Raw genomic sequence first — 26,970 nt, 5'->3', positions numbered from 1 at the left:
GCGTTCACCAGTCCGTCGAGATGCAGCTGTCACTCTCCGATGGCGTAACCTGCGTCTCATAAGTGCAACCCCGTGTCTGAAATCAAAACCAAAAGGCTTGAAAGCGATCCCTTTCTATTGTTGCTTTCAGTCATCTAGCGGTGAGCTTGTGACAACTCCTACCAGAACCCAAGTGCCTCCATCTAACTGGCAATAGTACCGCCTCTGTTAACTGGCTCGCTGTGCACCTACAAGGATGGAATTGTAACAACAATCAGTTCTTTGTTGTACAGGTAAAGCTGATTATGTCTCCTGTCCTCTGTTCTTCCAATACTATTTTTATTATTCTTTGGTTGATCACGCAAATTTGCCAAATTATGGAATAACTATAAAACCGGGGTACTGCAGACGCGAAGAAAACTAATTTGACTGTGTTGCTTTCCAAAAAGCTGAAATAGATAAACAAGAACAAGGTATTCTGAAGGTGGTAATCATACCTTAAACGCGATTATGTTCGTTAAACTGTTTACTACAGATCACCAAAAGATATTACAAGATATGTCTACTGTGGGAAAGAATGGCGAGCTTCTCACTTTGTTTTAACTGTTCTAGATTGCAATTAGATTTTTAGATTTTTTTTATATTTACACATATCTGTAGATTAGTTTGGTAGCTGAAGGTCGCGCTTCCTGGAAAGAGCTTCTTAAGCATGTCATTATTATTACAATATTACAATCACGCTTGAAATAACTCATTTATGCGTGCGCAATTTATTCGAGTTATATTTTAAATAAAGCAATGCAAAATTTACAAAAAAAATATTGTAAGTATTTAGCGATGGTATCCAGTAATGATGGTGTTAATTGAATAATAATTAACCAGGAAAAACAAATCTATATTTTGTATTATCAAACGCAGCAGAATGTAAATAATACTGTCTGCAGCATGGTACAGGCAGTATTGCAGAACTGAGACTAATATCATCCGTGTAAATTATCGAATGTTACACAACAACCTGATCGATTGATAGAAGTGCAAACGTTTCAAATGTGGGGTTCTACCTTTGTTTCTTGCCTTGTAGATGCTTGGATGGGTAATTGGTGTATTTTGGTGACTTGTCTCCTGGGTTGGATCGGTGTCCTTTGCTGACGTGCTCTGTTACTTTTGCCATTAAAGACCAATTGACGAGTTGTGAGGAGTTCGAGCACCTGAAGAGCCCGGGCTCCCATGATCAAAGGGAGATTCCTTGGCCTGATGTCTTCAGTCGTGGCGCCAGCCCAAGAGTTCAACAGGATGGAGACCAAGAAGGTGGAGCTGATTCTGGTGAAGGAACAGAACGGCGTGCAGTTTACCAATTCGACGCTTGTCAGCTCTCCCCAACCGACGGGTGAAGCAGTCGGTGAGACCCAGATTAGGGAGACCTGGGCCAAGAAGATCGATTTCCTCCTCTCGGTTATCGGCTTTGCCGTGGACTTGGCCAATGTCTGGAGATTTCCTTATCTCTGTTACCGCAACGGCGGAGGTAGGAAACATTACCCTCGTAGTAAGTCGGGTTTATTTGTCATGTGCACAAGAACGGGAGGTACAGTACAATGAAAAACTTGCTTGCAGCAGCATCACAGGCACGTAGGGACCGACAGCACACGGAATATAAATTATACATAAAATTATACCATACAGTGGTGGTGGGTGGGGTGGGAGACTCTGCAAACGCAGGACCTTGGTGCAAAAAAAAGACACAAAAGTTCATAGTAGAGATGGCCCGTAATGCTCCATTGCTACTGACTTTTACCCTCTTTCCCAATCGGCAAAGAAAACGTGCATAATCTTTAAATGTGTGCCAAGAGCATCTCGGATAGGAATGTTCAGGAACAGGCCATTAAATGAAGTAATGATCGTTTAATGGTTTGACCTACTATCCGAGAGGCTGGGCAATAAATCAGAGACTATTCTCTGCTCAGGCATGCTCCCTTTTCTGATCACTTCCCAATTTGCATTAAGTTATTTAACTGAATTTAGATTTAGAATTGAATGTTTTATTAATATTAATTAGTCGTGAAGTGTTTATAACTTAAAATAGTTAATAATAACAACAAGCAAATAATTGAAGTCTTCCCGTGCTCAGCGAAAACTTGTTGCCCCAGAGATGGCTCTCGGCCTGGATGCGAGCACCGCTCGAAGATCTCGCCTCTGACAATGCTCTGCCACCAGTGTGCTAAAGAAACTGTTTTCCTCCCAGGAGCTTTCCTCGTTCCTTACTTGTTCTTCATGTTCATCGCTGGAATGCCGCTGTTTTATATGGAATTGGCGCTGGGACAGTTTAATCGAGAAGGCGCTGCAGGAGTATGGAAGATTTGCCCCATATTTAAAGGTAAGCGGTTTTTTTGCATTCGTTAGCAAAGTCGGATTTCAACTGCCAATCATTTCTAATTGGCCTGCGTGGGGAAAGAAGTGTTTGGTCGAATATCAGTCTCTTTATGAAAGAAGCTGGTGTATTGCGTTAACGCAGAGTGTTTACCTCCATTCTTCTAAACGCCACTAGCTGGGATCTGCACAGTTATCAGTGTTGTTTGCCAACTGTTAACCAATGGTTAACAGCCACTAGTAGTGAACAAGAGCCTGAATGGAAGAAAATCACTTCAAAATTGGTGTCATGAAGATGTGCTCTGGATATCCTACAACAATCTCATCTTGAGTATCAAATGCTGCTGTAAAATACTCGAATGATGCTCTTGGTGACCCTGTAAAAGTCCTCAGTCACATTACACCCTTGCAATCATCATCAGTGTTTTTCTCCATGTTATCCACATCTGGAGACAATTTGCCATTCATTATAATATGAGGAAATTATATTTACAGTTTAAAGAACTGCATTTGGTTTTACTTTAAAATGGCAATGGGGGACTACACCAGGCATTGATTCCCTGTTATCTGCACTATTGCTTTAGGTGTTGGCTTCACAGTTATCTTGATTGCACTCTATGTCGGCTTCTATTATAATGTAATCATCGCCTGGGCTCTCTATTACCTTTTCTCATCCTTTACAATGGAGCTTCCTTGGATCCACTGCAACAACAACTGGAACAGTCCCAATTGTTCTGAGGTCACCAACTTTACCCAGCAGAACTCATCCACAAAATATTATGAGTATAAAACCAACCCTGCAGCTGAATATTATGAGTAAGTAGAAATGTGTTATCATAATTACTCTCAATATTATGGGCTGTCTTTCATGGTATTGGCATTCAGCCACTGCTCTTACTGTGCTGTAACGCTGATTCTGATATCGGTGGGAGTAAGTGTGCTTAAGTGTCACCTCTTAGGAATTTTGTCAGAGGGAAGTCTGAGAGGGGTTGTAATTCTCGGGCAGTAATTGAAAGTTGATATAAGCATTCATCGGTCTTCTTGATGTATATTAAGAGAATAGTGAAAGAATGACAAGATGTCTCTCTCACTCTCACTTCAATTTCTGCTTGCCTTATTCTTTAACTCTCTATTTCTCAACGTTTTCATGATGTTTGTTCCACTGTCTTCCTTGTCCTGACTACTTTGCATCATTCCATGTGCCTTTTTTCCACATTCTCTTCGTACCTTCTTCCCTCGGTTGTTCATATTTTATGAATATTTTCATGATCATTGCTCCTATGTACTTTGTTATTTCATTCATTTGATATGTCTGGAACAAAAGTGCTGTGAAATAGTGCCTCTGAAGAGGGAGGAATAGAGTTAATGTTTCAGGTTGATCATCTTGCATAGACCTGAAACATTAACTTGTTTTCTCTCTTCCCAGGTACTTGCTGAATATTTCCAGCATTTTCTGTTTTATTAAAGATTCTGCAGCTGGAGAAACAGTGTGGGAGAGAATGCTTAAGATACCTGAGGAATTAAGACTGTTTCGGAGAGAGTCAGACCTCTACAAGCCCAGGCAGGTATGCAACCAATGTCCTAACTGGATGAGGGTTGCTCATGCTGTTGGGGCATTGGGAACCCATTGTAACCTCAGAAGGGAGAAAAGCTAACCTGGAAATAGAAGGCAGGGGTTCAGGTGAAAGGGTATTTAGGAAGGCATGAAAAACACGATGATGCCAGAGGAACTCAGAAGGATCCTGACCCGAAACATTGACCACCTGCTTTTCTCCATGGATGCTGCCTGGCCTGCTGAGTTCCACCAGCATCATCGTGTTTTTCGTCTAGATTCTGGCATCTGCAATTCTTTGTTTCTCTATTTAGGAAGGCAAATAGAAATAACGAGAGGGGCAACAATAGCCTGAGTGAATTTGAAAAGAATAGAGAATGCAAGTGTAAGGGGGCACTGGCAAATAAAGTCAAAAGAAGGAAACATTAAAATGTTCAAATTCATTCGCTCTCGCTCTCTCATATATATATATATATATATATATATGGCAGCAGAAGTAAATGGGTATGATCATAGCCATTTCAGAGTTATGTTTGTTGGGACCTGAATATTCAGGGATATTTGACATTTCAGAAGGATAGACAAAGGAAAAGAAGATGGAATAGCTCTATTAGTAAAGGATCAGATCACTGTAGATGTGGGCAATGATATTGATTCAGAAGCTCCAGATGTAGAATTGGTCTGGGTGGAGTTATGAAATAGCAAGGGTAAGAATCGACTGGTGGGAGTAGTACATAGGCCCCTTAACAATAGTTGTACTGGAGCATAGAGCATCAATCAAGAGAGAAGGGGTTTGTAAGAATTGGACTGCAATAACAATGGGTTATTTTAATTATATAGATTGGACAAATCAAATTAGCAAGGGTAGCTAATGAGGATATGTTTTGCAGAGTGCATCTGGAATATGTTGAGGAACCAACCAGGGAAAGGCTATTCTAGATCTGGTGTTGTGCAACAAGACAGGATAAATTGATGATCTCGTACTAAAGGATCTTTGAGGAAGGAATGATCATAGCACAGTAGAGTTACAAAGTCAACTTAAGAAACTTTGGTCTGAAGCTACTGTCCTAAACCTAAATAAAGGTAATTAAAATGGTATGAGGAGAGAGTTGGCTGAAGTGGACTGGGAAAATGGATTATAAATGGCAGATGGTAGACACCATATAAGATATTTTATAAGTCTCAGCAAAGGTGTATTCCATTGAGAATGAAAGGCTCTATAAGAAGGATGTACCATCTGTGTCTGACTAAAGAACTTAAGGATGGTATCAAAAAGAAAAGGCACACGATGTAGTTGAGATTAGTGGTAAACCAGAGGATTGGGATTTTTTTTTTATAAACCACCAGCAAAGGATAACAAAAAAAATTATAGAGGAAGAAAGTAATGAGAGTAAACTAGCAAATAATACAAAACCAGTCAATAAGTGCTTCTACAAATATGTAGAAAGGAAGAGGGAAGCTAAAATAAACCTTGGTCGCAGAGGGGTTGGTATCAAAAAAGTAATTATGGAAAAAGAGAAGTGGTAGAAATTCTAAATACTTAGCTTTTTGATTGGTATTCATAGTAGAAAACACCAAAATTGTTCCTATAAAAATAGATAATTAAAATGTTATGGGAAGGAAGAAACTTGAAACAATCTCTATCACTAAAGAAAAAGTGCAAGGCAAAGTAATGGGGTTAAAGGTTAACAGGTCCCCTGGATCTAATGATCTGCATTCTAGGGTCATAAAGGAAGTGGCAGCAGAAATGGTGGATGTGCTGTTTGTAATTTGCAGAAATTCCCTGGATTCTGGGCAGGTCCCAGAGGATTGGAAAACCACAAATGTAATGCCACTATCTGAGAAAGGAGCAAGTCAGAAAGCAGACTATGCGCATCTGTCATTGGGGAAAATGCTAGAATTCATTATTAAAGGAATAATATCAGGACATTTATAAATTATCAAGCAGACTCTGGTTTTATAAAAACTGTTTGGGTTGCCAGAATTGAGTAGAACGTGCAGGTATGGTTAGTAAATAGGAATGCTGACCATTATTGCGAAGGGTAGGGAGTATGAAAGTAGGGAAGACCTGATGCAGTTTTACAAGGCATGAGTGAGACCACACCTGGAGTATTATGTACAATTCTGGCCTCCCTATTTAGAGGTGTATATTTGTACTGAAGGCAGTGCAGAGAAGGTTCACCAGGTTAACTATTCCAATGAAGGAGTTGACACGTGAGTATAGGCCAAGCCTCCTGGATCTTTCCTCATTATAATATAGAAGAATGAGTGTTGGTCTTATTGAATTGTGTAATATTCTGAGGAGGATTGATGGTGAATACTTAGAGGGTGGATTTCCCCTATTGAGAACTAGTAGGCAAAGTTTCTGAATAAGGGGTCACCCATTTAAGACAAGGATGCAGAGGAACTTCTTTGTGAGTCTTTGGAATTCTCTGTCCTAGAGAGCTGTGGAGGTGGAGTCACGGAATCTGTTCAAGGCAGTGATGAACAGACAGTCAAACTAAAAGGGTATCAATAGATGTAGGGAGAGACCAAAATAAAACAAGTGGTATTGAGGCCAAGAATGGATCAGCCATGACCTGACAAGTGGTGGAGCAGGTTTGATTGACCTACTTCCGCTCCGGTCTTTAGTGCTCTTGTATCTGCAGTATTTTGCTTTTGTGTAAACTTGGGATGTTAACTCACAGATTTTTCAAATGATCAATGGGGAAAAGAAAATGGAGTTGGGAGACAGGCAGGTGGTTGGTAATTGGGAGCAGACAAGGAAAAAAAGCAGATAGAGCCAGGTGGGGTGGGAGGAGCCACACATCATATTCCGTCTGGGTAGTCTACACCTCAGTGGTATGAGTATTGAGCCTTCCAATTTCAGGCAACTCTTGCCTTCCGTGTTCATGCACCAGCCTCTTTACCAGCTCCTTCCCTAGCTGTGTCCATCACCCTACACCCCTCTTTGGTCCACTGACCAGCTCCTGTCTCTCCCCTCCCCCTCTCCTCTTTATACTGGCTATCTTCCCTCTCCGCTCTCAGTCCTGGCGCAGGGTCTTGACCTGAAAGTTTGACAATTCCTTTCCCCCAACCCCACACACATGCTGCTCTGCTCACTGAGTTCCTCCAGCAGTTTAGTGTTTTGCTCCAGGTTCCTGCATCTGTAGTCTCTTGTGCCTCTTTTGCTATTTAATTTTGATCTGTGACTCATGGGACTGGATTTTTCCCACATGGTGCTGTCCAGAATCAAGGTGGCTAACAGAGGAAAATATGCAAAAGTTCAAGCAGTGAAGCCTATCATTGGCTGATCTGGATTTCCTTTAACCATTCCCAGATGAAAATGCCAAGTCAGCTATCTTTCAGAAAGTGAGGCTTCCAGTATCTCTTCAATTTGAATTTTGTAATTATTTTTATTACATGTTGGTTGTTGGAACACTACACTGGTATTTTCTGGGTGTGGAGGAGAGCAAAAAGTGTATAAGGTCTGTCATTTAGTCTAAAGCAGTCAGTTCATTTTGGTTGATGGTTTGTATTTTCATTTATTCATTCCTCTGTGTCTGGGTATCACCAGCAAGATCGGTGCACATTGCCTGTCTCCAATTACCCTTGGGAAGATGATGGTGTACCACCACCTTGAATCAGTGCAGTCCTTCTAGTGAGGGTACTCACACAATGCTGTTAAGTGGGGAGTTTGAGGATTTGGATCCAACGACAGTGGAGAACCAAAGATATGGTTTCAAATCAGGATTGCGTGTGTCTTTTTGGGGTGGGGGGGTGGTGGGTTGGGGTTCTGATGGTATTCCCCTGTGTCTGCTGCCCTTGACCTTGTTGGTGGGAGAGGTGGTAGGTTTGCAAGGTGCTGTCAGAGTGGCCTAGACAAGTAATTGCAGTGCATTTTGCATATGGTTCACACAGCAGCTAATGTATGTGTACTTAGAATGGTTGATAGGGTGTGAATCAAGCAGGCTGCTTTGTCCTGCATGGTTGTGAGCTTCTAGAGTGTTGTTGGATCTGAACTCATCTAGACAGGTGGAGTATACTCCATGCTACGGTCTTGTGCCTTGTAGCAAGTGAGTCATTCACCACAGGATTCCCAGCATCTGACCTGCTCTGGTATTGAGCTTTTTAGTCAATAGTGATCAACAGGATGTTAATAGTGAGGGACTTGGCAATGGTAATTTATTGAAAGACGTGGATAGGTAGTTAGACTCGCTCTTGTTTGAAATGGTCGATGTCTGACATTTTTGTGGCATGAATGTTCCACAATGCTACTCCACCTAGGCCTGGGTACTGTCTTGTTCTTGCTGCATGCAGGCACTGACTGCTTTATTTGCAGAGGAGCTGTGAATGGAATTGAGTACTGTGCTATGTGAGCAATATGTTAGTGAGCATCCCCACTTTGGACCTTGCAATGGAAAGAATGTCATTGAAGCAGCTGAATATGGTTGAGCCTAGGAAACTACCCTGAGCAACCACTGCTTTGGGGTGCTGCAACTGGGAAAATAACTCGTAACCACAACCATCTTCCCTTGGGGTGTTTGCCCTTGAATGTCCATTGAGTTTATTGTTACTGGGGCTCTTTGGAGCCACTCTTGGTCAAATGCTGCCTTGATGACAAGGACAGACACTCCTCTCGCCCCTGGAATTCAGCTCCTTGGTCTATGTTTTGACCAAAGCTGTGATGGGATCTGGAGCTGAGTGATCCTGGTGAAACCCAAACTGGGTATCAGTGAGCAGGTCGTTGGTGAAGAAGTGTTTGATAGCTCTGACTGGTTTCATCACAGTACTGATAATTGAGAATCGACTTTCAATCATCAGCAATACAGAAAGAAAATTGTTCTGCTGTTTTAGGCTGTTATCCTTGTCTGCCTTTGGGTAATTGCAAATAGGACATTAGTTTATGCACCAGCCCACCTCCTACCCCTTCAGAGTATTTGTGTCAGGACCCAGAAGGAATGCTTGGGCCAAATGAGCCTTCTGGATTGTATCCCTTAATGCTTGATACTTATTACAGAACATATTATTTTTGGAGGTCTTTATTCTCCATTTCTGGTCTCTTCCCTGATTTTTGAATAGCTTCACTACTAAAAGCCATGTCTTCAGCTAGCTTGGCCCCAAGTTCTTTTATTTCTACACAAAACCTCTTTCTCTTTCTATGGTATCAAGCTGCTACTTGAATCCTATTTCTTGACTCATTGTCCAAATATCCATTTATATTTCTCAGTGTCTAATGCTATTTGATAACATTATTGTGAAATGTTATGGAGTATTTTACTGTATAAAGGAGGTATATAAAATCTAATTGCTTCAGGAAGGATATACACTTTGCTAGCTGATAACGAGTAGTAATTTTACATGTGGTTGGATGTCTATACCTGATGCATAAATCCAGTAAGCATGCTACTGGATCTGCAGGATAAGGACAATAGTTATGGATTTTGTGGCTTCCTGAGTTGCCATGCAGATTGGTTGAATTTAGGGTGCGGTTACAATACCTATCTGGCTATAACTCTGTTTTCCACTTTTCCTGTTCTGTTCAAATGTAATGTTATCCTGCGGCTAGATTCTTAACAATTACCACTCCAGAGGTATTTGTAATGCAGACTGATCTTAATATTTCCCCGTTTATGGATTCTTAGCTGCAGTTTTTAACTTTTCAGCTACGAATGAAATAAGTGTTCAAATGGTGCCAATCGTGTGATCTGTTCAATGTCACCGGTACTGTTTTAAAAAAAAATTTACAAAAACTTGCAACTGCTCGCAAGCACTTTGCTGGAGACCTAACCGGCTGAGTTTCTTGGCTCTGACACTTGAACTGATCTTGTTTTGTGAGAAGGGGGTCTTGGTGGGTTCCCTCCCAATCTGGCTGAATGTTAAATATTTGAGACTGCAGGTTGGAGGGCACTCACCTAAAGCTATCGAGGTATTTATCACACTTCCCCAACTGTAACCTCTCACAACAATCTACCTTACTGCCAGGGACCTTTCCACATGGGCCTTGGCATCAGGGTGCTGCTGGCCAACGTGTTTCAGTGCCACCAGGTGCTGAGTCTACTGGAAGCTGAAATTCATAATTACTGATAAATTTATAGCAATCACATGTGTTTACTTTTAAGAATGGAGACACGAGACTGCAGATGCTGAAATCTGGAGCAACACACAAAATGCTGCTGGAACTCAGTGGGTCAGACAGCATCTGTGGAAACGTTAATGTCCATTTCCCTCCATAGATGCTGCCTGACCTGCTGAGTTCCTCCAGTGTTTTGTGTGTTACTTTTAAGAATGGTGAGTTTTCTCCAGATTGGAATTTCAGTCCCCTGATTTTTAGGTTTGACCTCCAATAAAAAGTGCTTTGAGGTTATTTGTAGAACTTAAAATGAGAAGAGCTGCATTTTCTTGAAATAACCTTGTAAAGATTTCCATGCTGGTTCATAGTATTGTAACCTCCCTCTGCAGAGGGAAGTATCTACCATTGCAAATTAATCATTGGATTTATGATAACCAAATTGAAGTGCAGAAAAATTACCAAACCATTCTTGTCTGTGTAAAAATGTTTATATAATTGTTTCTAAACAGACGTGGAATGCTTCACCTTCATGAAAGTACGGGGATCCATGACATTGGCAAGCCCAGGTGGCAGCTCACTTGTTGCTTATTTGTGGTTATTGTGATCCTTTACTTCAGCCTGTGGAAGGGAGTTCGAACATCTGGCAAGGTGATCTCGTTATTCTGTTATATTCTACCATTACATTGACATCAGGCTTAACTAACTGCATATAAGGTAGATTATCTTGTCATGATCTTTTTATTGCCAGTGCGTCACTTTGAATGTACTCTATTTGCTGTAACTTGTTTGGGCAAATCTTGAGATTGAAAATCATTTCCTTCAGACCACAAGATAGTTACAGCATGGAAGGAGTCCGTTTGGACTGTCGGGTCCGTACAAAGACCGTTTAAGAGCAGTCCATGTACTCCCACTCCCCTGTCACTTTTCCCCATGACCCTGCAAATTCTTTTCAAATGCAGATCCAACAAACTGTTGAATATAATTGAACCTGTCCCCACTACTCCCCTCAGCAATGCTTTCTAGACTCAATGTGTCAATGCATTTTTTCTCGCTTCATTTTTTTGGTTCTTTTGCCAATTACCTTTAATATCCCCTATTTCCTGTCCCTTTTACCAATCAGAACAGTCTTTCTTCTGTCTATATGCTGCTTGATTCTGAATACCTCTTAATTCCCCTTCTAACCTCCTCCTTTCCCAGGAAGAGCAACCCCATAATTTTCTAGTCTATCTCCATAACAAAAGAAGTGTCATTCTTGGAATCATTTTGGGTGAGAATGCAGGAGAAATTTACCAAGGCTTCACATCCTTTCTAAAGTGTGGTTCCCAGAACTGGACACAATATTCCAACTGTAGCTCAGCCAGTATTTATAAATGGCCATCATGACCTTCTTGCTCTGTACTCTTTACCACCTTGTGCATTTTTTTTTACAACCAATGTCTCAATCTGCCCTACCATTTTCGATGAAATATTCACATAAGCCCCAAATTTCTGTTCTTGTAGCTTGTTTAGAATGGTATCCTCTGGGTTTTATTGCCTTGTTCTTCCTACCAAAAACGCAACAATTCACATTTCTTAACATCAAATTTTATCAGTCGTCTATCTGCCTAGTCAACCAGTCTGTTCTTGGTCTATTATTATACTGAATCTGAAATAAATAGTAAAACAGTCTACAATTTTAAGTGAATGAGTAATGTAACATTTTAAAGTAATTCTCATTATCTTTATATACGTTATACCCTGTAGCTTAATTACTTTTCTGATCAATTGTTTCTCTGATCTAATTTCTTTATTACCTTGTTACAACGACCCTGGCTTCAACTAAATGCCTCAGTAGGCCTTCTGCAATTTGACTAGACTCGGTAAAGTGCTTCCCTTTTTTTTGTCTGGGCAGATGGCCAACAGCCAAACATCTGACTCTCTTCCTACTGAAAGGACTGTGCAGTAGGGCTATCAATTGAACCAGCAACCAATTGTGGAAAAGGCTGACAGAGACATCTTCCTGAAGTTTATAAGTGCATAGAGCCATCTCGATGTAACAGGATAGGGAATGAACCTGGTTACATCCATTTCAGGGTCATAAAATGGGAATAACTTAGCAAATTTTGGAGATTCATATTCAAAGGACTTTATGAATATACCCAAACTAACATTTTCCTGGGTCTCACTCACTGATACAGATAGTTCTGGCATCCCTTGTCAAACACAGAAGGCCCAGACTTATTGACAGATTTAAAAAGCCCAATCTATCAGTTCAATCAACCATGGGGCTTCCCTCCAGTAACAGTTCAATCTTGCTGTCATGCCTCACAATTAACACTGATGAGGCCTTGTGAATCTAGCACCAGGTTGGATCTGGTGCAGCACTTCATTCTGGATTAAGTGGAAGGCAAGCTACCTTCATTCCTACCCTGTGGTTTAATCTTTTAAGTGGTTAATAACTGCTAACATGGTTAGTTCTTTATTGTTAATAATTCTAAATATCTCCAGATGCCAGAAACATTAAAAAAAACTATCAAATATCCATTAGAGTTTTTGCAGTCAATACTCTGCAAAAGGTTGTTGGGGATGTTTCGGGGTGACATTTCCTCACTTCAGTAGCCCAGACTCTGCAGCTGGAGTCCTGCTTGCTCTGGGCGAAAGAGGTTGCCTTTTCACATCCAGGAAATATGGGCATGGACCAGGGGGTGGCGAGCATTGCCTGAAAGCTGTGTAAAATGGCTGCTATAGACATTTGGATAGAAAAATGAGGAGCCTAACACATTCTGTTAAGCCCTAGAGGGAAAGAACCCAGGGCCCAGCACTTAAAAACTTAGAACACTACAGCACAGTAATGGCCCTTTGGCCCACAATGTTGTGCTAACATTTTATCCTGCTCTATTATCTAGTTAGCCCTTCCCTCCCGAATGTTAACCCTTCCCCTCCCATTTCTCTAACATTCATGTGGCTATCCAAGAGTCTCTTTGATGTCCCTAATGTATCTGCCCCCACAACCTCTGCTGGCAGTGCATTCCACACACCCACCACTCTCTGTAAATAAAACAAAGAAGACTCTGACATTTCCCCCCCCCCCCCCCCCCCCCCCCCCCCATACCTTCCTCCAATCACCTTAAAATTATGCCCCCTCATGTTAGTCATTGTCGTCCTGGAGAAAAAGTCTCTGACTGTCCACTCGATCTATGCCTCTTGTCATCTAACCACCTCTGTCAAGTCACCTCTCATCCTCCTCCTCCTCCAAAGAGAAAAGCCCTAACTCACTCAACCTATCCTCATAAGACATGCTCTCCAGTCCAGGCAACATCCTGTTACATCTCCTCTGCACCCTCTCTAAAGCTTCCACATCCTTCCTATAATGAGGAAACCAGAACTGAACACAATACTCAAGTGTGGTCTAACCAGAGTTCTATAGAGCTGCAACATCACCTCGTGGTTCTTGCACTCAATACCCTGACTAATGAAGGCCAGCACACTATGTGCCTTCTTAACAACCCTATTGACCTGTGCAGCAACCTTGAGGGATCAATGGATGTGGACCCCAAGGCCCCTCTGTTCCTCCACAGTTGAGAAGAACAAGACATTTTGCATGCATGTTATGATGGGTGTTGAGGAGCTAGTATCTTTGTCCAAACTCCTCAAAATCCTGATTTGGTTACCTCTCTACCCTTGCACTTCCTCCATAAATTTACCTTGGGGCTGCTCCCAGTGAGGTGAGCTACCGAAACTGATTTTTTAAAAATTATATAATGTGGACAAGTTGTCTAGCCTTCATCAGCAGGTGATTTCAAATCGTCATTCCCAAGATTCTGCACTGCAGTCAAAGTTTGATCAGAGAGAAGACAAGATGTATCCAAATCTATTGCATGATTTGCTTTGTACTCCTTGTGGAAAATGTGAATGGAACTGAGCTGACTGATGGTTAGTAGTTCTGTAGGGCATCTCGCCTCCTGCTCTGCTGCTGCACTCGCTACTGAACCCAGTGGCAGAGCACTGGTTCACTGGAGAGGGGTGGGACGTACTTCACATCCAGCCCTCTGATCACCCCCAGGCCTGGTAGGTGAAGGAATAGTAACCTGAAATTTGGTTCTTTTATGTAAATTTATCTTTTCAGATTTTGAATTATTTAAATCAGACATTTAAAAAGGGTACAAAAACAACAAGAAGCTTGCCCAATGCCTTCAGGGTGTTGCAGGGGCAGGGCCTCACCAGTGTGCCACCTGAGTGCTATGGGAACCCAAATCTCCTCGTACAGTACCTCCTGGGTGTGGACAATTGGGTCATTGTGCCCTCCACATACAGTAAAGGTAAGTGTGGGTGCTCACTCTGGGCAGCAGTTCAGCTCCAGCTCAAATGGTCCATTATGTGCAAACCCAAATTAATTCTGATATAATTCTGCTGACATTAAATATTCATTTTAAATATGAGATAACACTGAGCCAGCATACACACAATGGGCTGAATGGCCTCTCTACGTCATAAGGAAATACGAACGTCAGTGTAATCAGGTTTGGAGAAGTGAAATTAATATTTGTATCTGCAAAATGTGCAGAGAACACTGTTCTTGGGTCTCACTATCTTAACTAGTTTTGTCTGTTATTGTATAATCACCGTAATATATACTTTATCTAATTCATTTTACTAAAATATTTCATCTATCCCCACATTTGAAGGAAATACTTTATTACATCATTTATCATTGTATTAAATGTTTTGAACCTTCAATGTTAATGAAATCCAAAAATGAGAAGGGCAAATTTGTTTTACCTTGATACATAACAGGTTGTCTGGATTACTGCCACAATGCCTTATGTTGTTCTTACAATTTTGCTGCTTCGTGGAATTACTCTCCCTGGAGCAATAGATGGAATCAAAGCATACCTAAGTGTTGACTTCTTACGGCTTCGGAAGGCCTCGGTAAGTCTTTTGAGATCAGAATGTCACAATACCTTTAGCATTCAGTTATAAAGCAGGTATTTATTCCTCTCCATGTTAAACTGTGGATGGGCATCAATTATTTTGTATATATTTGCTGTTACCATTCCATAGCTGCACTTTTTTATTTTAAAAAAAACTAGATTTTTAAAGAGATTAGCTTGGAGGAAGTAAAATGAAAGTTTAACAAAAAGTTAGATAGGAATTATAAATTTCAATAAAAATAGTAAAACAGTATAAATGATCTAATACAAAAAAAAAGTTGGAAATGTACAGGCCAGTATTTAAGGACTGCAGTAAAATGTTAATATGTAGTTGCTCAGCAAAAAAAAAACAGCAATTGCCAGAAATCTGAAATAAAAAAAACAAAATATTGTAAATTTAGTAAGTCAGGTGGCACCTTGAGGAGAGAAACTATTTTAGATAATGAGTCTTTCCAGTTTGGCTATTTCTGACGAAAGACATTTAACTCCCAGTTTTTCTCTTTCCATAAATGCTGCTTGACTTGGTATTTCCAACATTCCCTTTTTATTTCAGATTTCCAACAACTGCATTGTTTTGTATTTTCAGTTCCGGTATTTGTTTTCATTTCCCTTTTTCTCTTTTGTCCTCGTTCTTCTACCAACACCTCCTCCAGACAGATCAGCTGTGATTAATAAGCCATCACCACCCTTTAGCTAGCACACCACCATGTGTATCATTCAGTCTCTCCACCCTAATAATACATTCCCTTTGTCCTTCTCGCCCCTTCCCTGCACCTTAAAACAAGTTCAATTTCTTACTTTACCTAATTCTAATTTACCTAGTCCTAGGTCATTGGCCTGAAATGTAAATTCTGTATCTCTCTTTCCTCAAAGGCTGGTTGACCAGAAAATTTTTTTTTTAAACGATATCTTTATTAGTCACATGTACATTGAAACACAGTGAAATGTATCTTTTGCATTGTGTCCTGGGGGCAGCCCACAAGTGTTGCCACACTTCCGGTGCCAACATAGCATACCCACAACTTCCTAACCTGTACGTCTTTGGGATGTGAGAGGAAACCAGAGCACCTGGAGGAAACCCACGCAGACACGGGAAGAACATACAAACTCCTTAGACAGTGGTTGGAATTGAACCTGGGTCGCTGGCGTTGTAATAGCGTTACACTAACTGCTACACTACTGTGGCTGTTTTGTCAACAGGCTTGGAGAGAAAATGTTTTAGAACATAGAACATTAGAACAATTACAGCACAATTCAGGCCCTTCGGCCCACAAAGCTGTGCCAAACATGTCCCTACCCTAGAAATTACTAGGCTTAATATTCCTTAATATAAATCTTTGAGTTGACTAAGCTAGTCACATTAAACATGGAGCCTCAAGGGAGGCTCTGAATCCTCTATTGAAAATAATAATGATTCAAGATAATGTAATACTTGCATTATACTATTTGTTAACAACCAGGGTGCAGCAATCCCAATGAGATGCTACAAGCAACCCCATCTGCACATACTGCCTAGACAATTGAGTTTAAAACTGGAGCAAATCGTGTGTATCCAGGGAGCCAGCTCGAGTCTTCCAGCAGGCCTTGAATGACGGTGTGCAGGGCTTTGATGCAATTGGCTGGTATACCTGCTCAGGAATATGCAAGTCTGAGGAAAAACAAGAGCCCCTTGGCCCTGATAGTTTTGGACACCAGCAGCCATGTTGTATGGTGACAGGCTTGGTGTTCGTTGAAGTGAATGCAAAATATTCATCACTGGAATCATTAATCAGATGTGTTCAGTGTCTTTCTCAGAGTGATAGCCCTTATCAATGTCCCTGAAACATAAATTAGAACATGGAGGATATGCATGTTGTAGAGGCAGATTGTTTGAGCTGTTGTGATGCTGGGAAAGTTGATCTGTCAAGTTGCATCATGCACCTGCCCACAACTGATAATCACCATTTCAGTTCTGTTTTACAGCTTTCAGTATGTTGAAGGTTACGGTTAGATGGTTTTGCCCCTTGACGTTGTAGCCAACCACTTATTCTTCAAACGAGACTTTTGGTGCTCATTGCTGAGCTGTAATTTTTTGCTGGGTGTTGTGAGAAACTTTCTTTTCTACAATCTCCATTACAAGGAGAAATGAGCAAGGCTGCACCCTCAGTAGAATTCCAGTGGGTGAACAGTGTTGCCTGGGATTGCTCCCAGCAAACCCTTTATGCTGCAGGATTCAGTCAAAAATGCAAAGCAACAAGATGCAAGGCTGCAACTTTGATGCAAGGCTGCATCCTGGGGAATCAAAGATGCAGCATTGCATCACATTGTTTTTGATGCTAAAGCTTTCTGTAGATTCCTGCCCCCAGAACACTCCATGCAAAAAGATGCATTTCACTGTGTTTTGATGTACATGTGACTAAAGATATCCTATCTTATCCACAAACATGGCTGACAGCTTCCATGTAGAGTTCCTTCCTAAAATTTGTGATCATTTGTGATAATTCACTGTTTTTGAGGAAGTGTTAAATTTCAAGGTCTAGAATTCCTCATTTGTTGATGACATCAAGCTACGTATATTATAAAATGTCAGATTTTAATTTCCCATCACTAGTTTTCTTTTAAAAAAAACACGTTCTATTAGAAGATGGAACAGTACAGCATAGGAACAGGCCCTTCGGCCCACAATGTTGTGGCGAACCAATTACATTAGTAATAAAATGCCCAACTAAACTAATCCCTTCTGCCTACACAATGTCCATATCCTATCATTTCCCTCAATCTTGTGCCGATCTAAGAGCTGCTTGAATGCCCCTATCGTATCTGCCTCCACCACCCCACAAGTGCATTCCAGGCACCGAACACTGTGTTTTTATATTTTTTAAAAAAAACTCCCCCACACATCTCCTTTGAACTTAACCCCTATCGCCATAAATGCATGCCTTCTGGTATTAAACATTTCAACCCTGGGGAAAAGATACTGGCTGTCTACTCTATCTATGCCTCTCATATCTTATAAACCTCTATCAGATTTCCTCTCAGCCTCTGCTGCTCCAGAGAGAACAACTCAAGTTTGTCCAACCTATCCTCATAGCACATGCCCTCTAATCCAGGCAACATCTTGGTAAACCTCTTCCGTACCCTCTCCAAAGCCTCCACATCCTTCCTATAATGGGGGCAACCAGAACTGAATGCAATACTCCAGATGTGGCCTAACTAAAGTTTTATAAAACTGCAGCATAACTTCCTGACTCTTGAACTTAATGCCTCAACTAATAAAGGCAAGCATTCTGTATGCCGCCTTTACTGCCCTATCAACCTATGTAGCCACCTTCGGGGAGCTATGAACTTGGACCCCAAGATCCCTCTGCTCATCAACACTGTTAAGGGTCTTGCTACTAACAGTGTACTGTGTCTTTACATTTGATCTCCCAAGGTGCAACACTTCACACTTGGCTGGGTTAAACTCCATCTGCCATCTCTGCTCATATCTGTAACTGATCTATATCCTGCTGTATCCTTTGCCAGTCTTCTATGCTATCCACAACACCACCAATCTTCATGTCATTTGAAAGCCCTGTAGATGCAACAACAGACAGTTGTTAGCCATTTCAGAGGGCTCTTGAGAATCAACCACATTGCCGTGGGTCTTTAGTCACTCGTGGCCAACCACCAAAAGTACAGAAGTGAGCCAGATGAGTTTCATGACAATCTAGCAGTTTTGAAGTCATCATACTAAGACAAGATTTTTTTTTATTTCCAAGTTATTAACTGCAATTAAATTCCACAGCTGCCTTGGCAGTAAATATATTGTTGGTCCGAGCATCTGCTAATTTACCCACTGTACCACCACAATATCCATAATTAGGTCCATCATCTACCAGCCTAAACATCTCTTGCCTGCAGTGCTAGTGCACCATGGCTACAGTGTGATCTACAAAATGTATCACATTTACCCACATTCGCTACACCAACAACATTTCCCAATTCTGTACCCACTATCACTTTTTTTAAAACAAAAGTGCAAGCCCAAGACAGCACCACCATCTGCAGCTTTCCCTCCAAGTTGCACACAATCGTCTATTCCTCATCACTAGGTCTAAATCCTGGAACTACTACCCCAACTCTGTTACATTCTCATCAGAAGGACACAGTTGTTCAAGAAAATGGCTCACCACCACCTTCTCAAGGCCTCTTAGGGACAGGCAACAAACACTAACCTTTAAGTAACACCTTCCCAAAAAAAAGAATATTTTTTTCAATAAATATGTAAATTACTATTGTTATTCATGTGGTAGGATAATGAAATGTTAAAATGGTCCATGCGATTGTTTTGAAATGGGAAACCTCATCAATCCTAACTCGGATGTATGCTGTTACTTTGCTCCATACTTCAAAGATAATTCTAAATAGAACATTGGTTACCTGATGTAGTAAAGGAGATGAATGTAGGCAAGAAAAGCAGGGAGAGGGAGAGTAGCACCATGGTCTGCTTTCTAGGGATGGACTTGTATCATGTTCTTTTTCAAATATTTTGCCAGCTTAAGAATAGCTCAACGAAATTGGTTATCAGAGTTCAGCTATAGGGGGCAATGGGAAGGCATTGAATTCATTAGCCTGTTGATTGGCATGTTGAAATGACAGATTTGATAATCAGACTTGAGCTGTTTAAACATAGATAACACACAACAGTCCATGGCACAAAAGAGAGAAAATTCTGAGCATGTATTGTATTGGTGGAAAAACAACTGGAATCTTGCTGTTACAACGGGGAAACAGGCCTTCAGCTCACTGAATCTGTTGCTCTTTTCCTCCATATAACATACTTAGTATAATTTAATTTTAATATAATCTATTTCACTCTTCATGTCTTTTAAATTTTCTGATATCTCCTTTACCACCTTCATGTTCCAAAGAACATTTGGACCCTGTTTCAAGGGCGGTTTGTGCAAAAATGTTCTTATTCAAGCCATTGTTTGAGGAACTAATTTCTGTCACCCATTTATTTTTTCTATGATCTAGAATGTGGTAGGAATAACACTTGCCATAGCCAGCACAAGATGTTACATCAGAAAAAGTAAAAACAAGAACAGCCATAATCAATGAACAATGAGCAAAGTAGGAAAAAATACAAAAGAGCAGCAACATTTGAATGGAAAGGGAACCCCAGCTTGTGGCCACTTCATCATATCTCCTTGGTGGTGAGACCTGGATACACTCTAAAGCACTGGAGGAATGAACTGAGTTTTTTGAAATGTGCTTCAGAAGACTTCTATGAATACCTTACACTTTAAACTAGCATAAGAAAAATTAAATCAAATAAGTAGTCAGTGAGTATGGTTCAAACTGATAAATAAAAGGAAGATGCAAAGGTTTAGATACATAACACGAGGACATGATGTGCTTATCGACACCATCGATAGAGAAGCATAGATAAACAGTAGAAGGAGTGGGCCACTGAGTCCCTTGAACCTGCTCTATTCAGTATAATCATGGCTGATTCACTATCTCGATGCCTTATTCCCACTCTCTCTCCCCATACCCCTTGGTGTTTTTTGTATCTACCTCCTTTTTTTTAAAAAAAACATTCAGTGACTTGGCCTCCACTGCCCTCTGCATGAAAAAATTTCTCATCTCTCTCTCCTAAATATCTGGGATTATGACTTCTAGACTCAACCAGGGGAAACGTCCATGCTGCCTGTCGAGCCCTGTCAGGAATTCATGTCTTTGAATTAGATCTCGTTTTCCTCTGATCTCTAGTGTATACAGGTACAGTCAATCCAATCTCTCCTCATACAGCAGCCCTACCATCCCAGGAATCAATTTGGTGAACCTTTGTTGCACTGTCTCTATTGGCAAGTATATCCTTTCTTGGATAAGGAGGTGAAAACTGTATGTAATCCTGCAGGGATGGTTTCATCAAGGTCCTCTTGTTACAGTTCGTTTAACCTTGCTCCTGTTCTCAAAATACCTTGCAATGAAGGACAATGTTCCATTTGTTGTCTTAACTGCCTGCTACACCGGCATGTTGACTTCTGGGGACTTGCATACGAGGAAACCCAAGCCCCTTCACGCATCAACGTTTCCTAATCTATTGCTGTTTAAATAATACTCTGCCTTTTGTGTTTGTCCTGCCTCTGTGGATAACTTCACGTGTCCACTTTGTACTACCTCTGCCGCGTACACACCCATTCCCTCAACTTGTCCAAATTGCATTAAGGCCTTAAGAGTCCTCCTCAACTCGCATTTCCACCCAGTTTTGTGTTGATGGCAAACAAAAAAAAATTACATTTGGTACCCACATCCAAATATAGTGGGGCCCAAGCACTGATCCCTGTGGTACCCCACTAGTCATCACCTAAAACACTAAATAAAGACCCTTTTACTCCTACTCTCCATTTCCTGTCTGCCAACAATGCTTGGATAATACTACATATCTTGTGTTTTAATTTTGCACATGAACCTCTTATGTGGGACTTCATCAAAGGTCTTCTGCAAGTCCAAATATACCACATCCATTGGTCTCCCTCATCTGTTGTCCCAGCTACACCCTGGAAAAAAAACTCCAGTGAGTTCGTCAAATGTGATTTCCCTTTTGTAAATTCATACTGGCTTTACCTAATCTCATTGATATTTTCTGGTGCCTTGCATGCGCATCCTTTACAATAAACTCTCATTTTCCCTATTCCTGATGTTAGGCATTAATAAAATCCACATAAAGTATCCTAGTATGTTGCTTATTTTTATCCTCTGTTATTTCGTCAAAGAATTTTCTACCCTCAGAAACCTGTCTCTGAGAAACTTGTTTCTCCAACGGCCAGTTTTTTTTTTACCGATCATAAATTCTTGATCCAAGCATTTGGATCAACTGCATAATTCTGGAAGATATGCTGCAGTTGCATGTCTGTCAGTTTTTACAAGGTGATGGGGTAATTTTAGTTGCCAATTAGGAGAACAACTGTGTTTGTGTTGTGGAGTTTCCCAAAGACTGACGTAGGATCAAATGGCTAAGGAATTCAGTTGCATGGAACTATTTTGCTGTGTTCTACATCAACAAAAGTCAGTTATTTCCAGATTGGAACACCATTGCAACCATGTCTAAATCAAATTTCCCTACTTCAGAAACTCAAGCGTATCCAGGGATGATTCGCTGTTGTATGGATGACATAATTTCCACATGAAAGTATCAAATCATTCCCTACACAACAATCCTTTAGAGCATTGAGTGGGAAAATATGTCACGTTGTTCCAAAGTGAGCCTGTTGTTGGCCATTCACTGAACAACCAGGTTTACGTACTACTGGCTTGTTGGGCCGTTGCGTCCTTGCTAGCTTCTAACAGGGGAATCCCATCAGTCCCATGTCCTCATCCTTATTTCTATGTAGCCATCAAAAATATTCTTTCTCAGATGTCCATCAACTCCTCTTTGATTCGTTTTGACACTTACCTACACTAAGGGGTAACTTGCAGTAGCCGCCACATCTTTGGGATGTGGGAGGAAACCTGAGGACCACTGGGAATCCCTACACACTCCCATCCCCCAATCAACTGCCCAAACTTCAACCCCTCCTCTCCCTCCTCCACAACACTTCCCTCCTACCCTGCCCCAGGCCTTGATCAAACTTCCAACTTACAAAAACTGGCCTTCTGTTCCTCCACAACTGCCTGTGCCCAGGGCCCACCCTAGACCTACCTGCTGAGGGTGCAGCAGCTGAAGGGAAGCATGTTAAGGGCCTTTCAGTCATGCTTAATGCTTTGGTCCTCGAGTGCCATTGGATTTTGGTACACCACACCAATAGCTAAAATGGGTATCAGTGCAAAGGTGCTGTACCATGCTTCCTGAGGCCTGTGAATTTTCAGGTCATCAACTCTTCATTACCTTAGCTCAACTTTTACTCAAAGTGGGAAGTCACATTTAGTACTATGTGGTTCTCCTTTGTTACTTACAGGTCCCCGTTCCATCTGAAGGTGACAGTAGTTGGCAGACACCATCCCTACCACCTCCCCATCATCAACGCCTGATGCCACTCCCCACTGAACAGGCCCTATTGAATGGTTCCCTTATACAATGAATGGACTATGACCTCACGATCCACCTTGTTGTGACCTTGCACCTTATTGAACTGCACTTTCTCTGTAGCTGTGACACTTTGCTCTGTACTGTAATTGTTTTTACCTGTACTACATCAATGCACTCTGTACTAACTCAATTAACTGCACTATGTAATGAATTGACCTGTTCGATCAGTTTGCAAGACAAGTTTTTCACTGTACCTTGGTACAAGTGACAATAATAAACCAATACCAATAACACCTCTTGACCCACAGCTCCTAATCAACAACCAAAGGCCACCATCATTTTCTCCACTTCCCCCCACCCTTGATTTTACTTCCAACTTGTGCTCTTAAAGAGTTCAGCTGAGTTCAGAAGAAGTTGTTGTTGGCTTTAGCTTTCCTCTAGAATCTTAATTTTAAATCTGCATATCCCACTGATCTGACTGTCTTAAGTGACCTTAATAGCATTTCTCTTTGATAATTACTTTTAACATATCTATGCTCACCCCTTCAAATGGCACAATTCTGAAAGGAACTTGGTTCAGCTGATGAGCAACCTTAAATCCAAGTCCTGGAATCTACATCCAGTGCCATATACACACCAACTAGCTTAAGAGGTGATGGAGCATAGGAAGGCTTGGGGATATGAAAGCAACATTAATATGTTGGATTTAATCCAATGGACTCTGGAGGAGCAGGAAATGTACTTCTGTGCTGCCAACTCGGCACACTCTCCTCTACAATTGCAAGCTGCCCTTTCCACAGCTTCCATTGTTATCAGTTGGTGCAGCCTGACATTGGTGGTTTTAATCTGTCGAGTAACCTTGAAGCACCCCTTTCAAAATGGCACTGGTTACACTGCTTAAGAATTGGAGCTTTCACCATCCATTAAGGCTGAAATGAACAAATGAAAATCATCAGAAGAACTAACGCCATCATACACGAGCTAATGTTAAAAGCAGATTAGAAAGAGGATTGCATGGCTAAGTAATTTGTGTGCAAATTTAGATTATTTAATTTGATGAAAATAATTAAGTTGAAGAATAAATAGTGTGTGGCTTGCGATTGCACTAACCACAGTTTTAATTTGTTGTTTCAAAAACACAATTTGCAGATTCTTTAAAATGTATATTTATAATAAGCTTCAAAAAAGTGACATTTGCTTTGATTACTTTACTTACTTGGAGAAGTTGCCATGGAAATGGATCCTAGCTTTTCAATAGCAGCTATACCAGCTCTATGTTTTAAATGCCAGTTAACCGATCAATATTGAATAACTCAATACATTTTTGAAACATTTCTCTGCAAATTTATTGACTGCCTGTGCAGAATGTTTTAATCTACAGTTGTGTTTAAACTAATATGTAAAATTTGTACAAATAGACATCTGTAAAAGATAGCAATTTATGCATCCTTTCCCTAATTGCCAGTAACCAAATAAGGAGCAGTAACCTACAAAAAAAAATTCGACAGATGCAAAACACAAGTTACAAAATTGCCCTTATTTTAATATTGTCTTTCATCTCTGTGCTGAATAGGTTCCTGCAATTATCTCTAATAACAGCTCTTTTTCTCTCCTTTGTGTATCTGTTGTTGTAGGTTTGGATAGATGCAGCCACACAGATATGTTTCTCTCTTGGAGTGGGTTTTGGTGTACTAATAGCATTTGCAAGCTATAACAAATTTAATAACAATTGCTACAGGTAGGCGATGTTGCTGGCTATGGTTTCTTTGCGTAATGACTCTAATGTCTTTTTGAGTATTCAAAATCTCTGCTACAGATTAGCTAGCCATTCGTTAACACCATCTGGGTCATTCTTTTGCAGTTATCTTATCAAGAGCCAAAAGTGAATTGTCCTTTGGGTAATTTGGGCACTTGAAAAAGACAAGCACCACATGGCCTACTTTTTTTATTAATTCTTTCATGGATATGAGAGTGTCTGGCAATTTCGCCATCACTAAGTAACTGTAAAAAATGTGGGATGCAGGGGTCACTGACAAGATTAACATTCGATGCCCATTTCTAATGCCATGGTAGAGCATCACCTAGGACCAATCTGTGAAGCGAAGGGACTTCCACTGTGCCCTTAGGTAGGGAGCTCCAAGAGTTTGAGCTAACAATAATGAATGCACAATATATTTCCAAACTGGAACAAAAATAAACTGCTGGAGGAAATCAGCATGTCTCCATAGCTCCAAGTTGACTTGGAAGCTGGTGGAATCCCTGTGTACCTGCAGCCCTTGTCCTTCCAGTCTTTAAAAAGTCATAGCTTTGGTGGGGAGGGTGGAGCTGTAAAAGAAGCCTTGGTGAAATGGTGCACTTCATTATGCTGCAGCTGGAGTGCAATGGGGTGGAGGAAGTGAATATTCAAAGCGAAGGGCAGTGTGTCAATCAACAGCTGCTTTTGTCCTGGACTGGACTGAGGTTCTTGAGAATTGTAGCTGCATCCAGGCAAGTGGGCAGTTTTCCATCACATTGCTGACTTGTGCATTGTAGATGGTGGAAAATCTTAGGGGAGGTGGGGGAGTTGCTCTCCACAGAACATCCGACATCTGACTTGCTCTTGTAGCCACAATACTTGTGTGGTGCTTTCAATGGTTACCCTCTAGGTGTTGGGAACTTGGAAGTGGCAATTCTGTTTGCCTAGACTCTATCTCTTTTTTAAAAATTTTATTTACAGCGTGGTAACAGGTCCTTCCGGCCCAATGAGTCCGCACCGCCCATTTTTTCATTGCCTAGGATTTAAGAGATAGTGTTCATTATACTCATTCAGTTTAGCCAGAATCTAGTGCAGATATTGCTGCCCACAAGTAAGACTTCATTGTTATCTGAGGAACTGCAAATGAAACATTGCATTGTACAATCATCAGTGAACATCCTCTGACCTTATGGGCTGGGGAAGGAAGGTCATTGATGGAGCAGGTTGGCCTGGGAAACTGCCCAAACAGTCTGGACTAATGCACGCGTCAGATCAAAAATAGGAGGAGGTTAGAGGCAGCTAACGTACTCCGGAAACAAAGGTGTAGAATTTCTGAGGAATTTTCCTGATTTCCTCTCCTTCCCCCCAAAAAAAAAGCAGCACTCCCACCCCGCCACGTCTTGCATTCTGTAATTGTGGTAGACCAGCGCAAACCATTAGGAAAGTGCATAATGGTCATTTCTGTTAGTTGCTTTTTAATCAATCTCCTAACTTCCCAGAAGTGCACAAAGAAAAATCAAGAGAGCTCCCACTAAAATTCTGAATGGGGGAGGAAATGAGAAGGAATATAAAGAGTGAGCTCAAATGGAGGATTCAAGCAGTGGGGTGGGCAACTGTGTGTGGAGAAACGGAGAAAGAAAATTTTAACATTTAAAGTTGTTACAAGTACATCTCCCATTGCATAAATTATGACTAGATGAGGAGGCAGTTCATTCGGATTTTCTCTGCTTTTGTCATTCTTTTTCCTTTTCCTTTCCCTGTCTGTTTGTTACAGTGCTGTTTTCTATGTATCTGTTGTTGCTTAGCAATGCAATGTGGGCAATGGATAGGAATGAAAGCACTTTGATTTTATTTCAGTTTGTAATTCTGTTGCTGTAAAGTGTCACACACATTGTCCCACTGTCTACACGTGCCTGTTCCATCTCAGTCCCTTTGGTTCATTATCCATCATAGCTGTACAACATTAGCGAACGTCTGAGTAAACGCATGGCTCTAAGACTGACGTGGAAGAGCTTTCAATGCTTAAGGCACTAATGCCAATACCGGGGGGAAATGGGCGCTGTCACAGTGGGGTAGGCTTTGCATATCTCAGGCTGTGACTCCAGTGTCCTGGGAAATTGAATAACTAGAGCTGTAGATTAAGCTTTAAATAAAATAACTGAGGGGTGAAAGAGAATGGGAGGAAAGTCGAAGAGAAAGGACAGTGAACCACACAGTGAACACAATGGGTAATAATAATCAGACAGTGACATGAAGCAACAGGGATAAAAGTAACTGTGCATTGGTAAAAGCAGGTGAGGACAGTAACAAACTAAAAATTATGGCTCTCTATCCAAATGCAGAAAGCACTTCTAATGCGATAGATGAATTATTGCAACAGGG

At 41.0% G+C, this 26,970-nt stretch overlaps 1 protein-coding gene across 1 annotated transcript in view; it reads left to right on the top strand.

Moving 5' to 3' along the window:
• slc6a3 (solute carrier family 6 member 3) overlaps positions 1-26,970 on the top strand; it is a 52,397-nt gene continuing 25,427 nt past the window's right edge. The window contains exons 1-7 of the mRNA XM_052015725.1: positions 1-272; positions 1,156-1,501; positions 2,219-2,350; positions 2,928-3,159; positions 10,457-10,595; positions 14,721-14,855; positions 24,488-24,591. Of these exons, the coding sequence (XP_051871685.1) occupies positions 1,207-1,501; positions 2,219-2,350; positions 2,928-3,159; positions 10,457-10,595; positions 14,721-14,855; positions 24,488-24,591 (1,037 nt within the window). The 5' untranslated portion in view covers positions 1-272; positions 1,156-1,206. The remainder of the gene's footprint in view (positions 273-1,155; positions 1,502-2,218; positions 2,351-2,927; positions 3,160-10,456; positions 10,596-14,720; positions 14,856-24,487; positions 24,592-26,970) is intronic.

This window comes from Pristis pectinata, chromosome 5 (assembly GCF_009764475.1).
Source record: "Pristis pectinata isolate sPriPec2 chromosome 5, sPriPec2.1.pri, whole genome shotgun sequence".
Classification (NCBI taxonomy): domain Eukaryota; kingdom Metazoa; phylum Chordata; class Chondrichthyes; order Rhinopristiformes; family Pristidae; genus Pristis; species Pristis pectinata.
This window is presented reverse-complemented; position numbering and strand designations above follow the sequence as displayed.